This window comes from Rhea americana, unplaced genomic scaffold (genome assembly GCF_003343005.1).
Source record: "Rhea americana isolate MKP2758 unplaced genomic scaffold, rheAme1 scaffold_1384, whole genome shotgun sequence".
Classification (NCBI taxonomy): domain Eukaryota; kingdom Metazoa; phylum Chordata; class Aves; order Rheiformes; family Rheidae; genus Rhea; species Rhea americana.
Window position 1 is genome coordinate 221 of NW_028185466.1, and position 2,489 is coordinate 2,709.

General features: G+C 69.5%; 1 protein-coding gene across 1 annotated transcript; it reads left to right on the top strand.

Annotated features, from left to right (window-relative positions):
* Window positions 1-626: 626 nt before the first annotated feature.
* LOC146599571 (calreticulin-like) lies at window positions 627-2,483 on the top strand (the record flags this gene model as incomplete). Its single annotated transcript, XM_085298352.1, has 4 exons — window positions 627-825; window positions 1,668-1,769; window positions 2,067-2,270; window positions 2,391-2,483. Coding segments are annotated over exons 1-4 (496 nt in total), but the record flags the coding sequence as incomplete, so codon positions are not given.
* Window positions 2,484-2,489: the final 6 nt, after the last annotated feature.

Below are 2,489 nucleotides of genomic sequence, written 5' to 3' on the forward strand. Positions count from 1 at the left end.
CACCTGTTACCATGGTGATACCCATGACCTCACATCCAGGCCTTGTTACCATGGTGATGCTAAACCAAGGGGTACCATCACCATGGCAACGGGGCTGGGGGCTGGGCACCTCCCCCCACCCCCAACGCGGCTTTGCTGCGTTAGGGATTCGCTGCCGACCCGACCCATGACATCACGAGGGCACGCCGCATCGCTGTGACGTCACGCTTCCATTTCAGGTCGTGACGCGCCGTAGTTTCCTGAATGCCCCTGACCCTCCCCCTCCCACATCCATGCCGGTTCCCCGCTGCTATTATGGGATGGGGAGCGTCTCCCACGTGCTGCGCAGCGGCCTGGCGCTTTAAGAGCGTCCGGGCCCCACGTGACCGCGGGAGAGAGTGACGCACCGCGCGGAGGGAGGGCAGGAGAGCGGGGGGGCGTCTCCCCCCGAACGCGTGGTCGCTCCTCATTGGCCCCCACGGTCAGCCAATGGGAAGCGGCCATCTGGGACGCCAACGTTCGGGGGAGCCGCCGAAGCCGGCGAGCGGGCGAGGGGCCAATGGGAGCGGGACCCTCACGAGCGCGGGCCAATGGGGAGCGGGCAGGGGCGGGCCGAGAGGCCGGAGCCGTATAAATGGGGGCGCCGCCGCCGCCCCCCTCCGCAGTGTCTGGGCGCCGCCGGGCCGGGCAGGGACGGGTCTGTTAAAGGGCCAGGCGCCTCCGCGGCACTGTGTGGGACCCCCGGCGACATGAGCCCCCTCGGTCTCCCCTTCCTGCTCGGCGCCCTCCTRGGGCTGGTGGCGGCGGGGCCCACCCAGTACTTCCGGGAGGAGTTCGGGGATGGAGGTGAGGGGGGGTCTCCACCGCCGGGGGCATTGGAGGAGCCTGGGCAGCGTGTGGGGGCGCGTCTGAGGGACCCCGGGGGTCTCCCCTGGCCTGGAGGGGCTGCGGTGGGGTGATGGGGGATATGGGGGGCTATAGGGCTGGGTTTGGGGTCTTCAGCCAGCTCTGGAGTTGGAGGGATTGGGGGGCTTGAGGGAGCTGAGCCCGCCTTGAGGAAGGGGGGAGGCCTTACAGGTGCTGGGCCTGGAGAATAGTAAGGACCATCGAAAGAGTGTTGGGGGCCGAGGGGCTCCCCCTGGGGCTGGGGAGGCCTCCTCCGGCCTGGGGGTGAGCGTCACGGGAAGGTGTGGGGTGCTGCGAGGCCTCCCCCTGGGGAGGCCCCCTAGGGGCTGGGGGCACTAAAGGGCTTTGGTGGAGGGCTCCGGCCTCCCCCCGGGGTGCTGGGTGGCCACAGGTGTGCAGCCCRCATCGGGGGGCTCCCCTGGCACGCGGCGGATCCTGGGAATTTGCCCCGGCTGGAGGGAAACATGGGCCGGGACGTGGGGGCCTGCCCCAGCCCACGGCGAGGCCCAGGCCTGTTTTGGCCTCTCCCGCGCTTCCCAAGCGCTGTCGGAGCCATCCCGCTTCCCTCCTCCCTCCGGAAACGCCAAACAACCGCGGAGCAGCCGCGATGCGGCCACAGAGGCGGCCGTCTCGGCAGCGACGCTTCCTTGGGGAAGGAAGGCCTTCGCGCCGAGGAAGACCCCGGCGGCRAGCGCTCTCCTGGCCTGCTCCCGCCTCGGGGAGGGGAAATCCGGGGTCGCGCGGGGCCTCGCCGCTTCCCTGACGCTCTCCGCTCTCCGCAGACGCCTGGAGCAGCCGGTGGGTGGAATCCAAGCACAAGTCGGACTACGGCAAGTTCATCCTCACGGCCGGCAAGTTCTACGGCGACGCCGAGAAGGATAAAGGTGAGGCGCCGGCGGCGCCGCGGCTGTGCTGCCCGCCCGGAGATAACGGCGCTTTGCTCCACGTGCTGCCGCTCAAGGGTAGTTAATGCTTAACGAGCGTGGAGAGCCGCTGACAGCCCGCGCTGCGTTGCCGGAGCCGGGGTCAGCCAGCCCGYGAGGACGCCGGCCGGCTCGCGGGGCGGTTTTCGGGGAGGAGGGGTCCTGCGGCCCCGGAGACGCCCGGAGCCGAGGCGCTCGCTCGCCGTGCCCTGCCCGGTGCCCGCTGGGCCTTGACCGCTCTCCCCGCTCCGGCCGCAGGCATCCAGACGAGCCAGGACGCCCGTTTCTACGCCATCTCCTCCCGCTTCGAGCCCTTCAGCAACAAGGACAAGACGCTGGTGGTGCAGTTCACGGTGAAGCACGAGCAGAACATCGACTGCGGCGGCGGCTACGTGAAGCTCTTCCCGGCCAGCCTGAACCAGGAGGACATGCACGGCGACTCCGAGTACAACATCATGTTCGGTGCGGGCCTGCCGGCGTCACCCGCTTCCACGGCGCCGTCCCTCGTCCCGCCCGGACGTCTCCGGAGCCGCGGGCGGTTCTGCCCCCTAACCGCCCCGTTTTCCCCTTCGCCCCTGCCAGGCCCCGACATCTGCGGTCCCGGCACYAAGAAGGTTCACGTCATCTTCAACTACAAAGGGAAGAACGTGCTGATCAACAAGGACATCCGCTGCAAGGTGC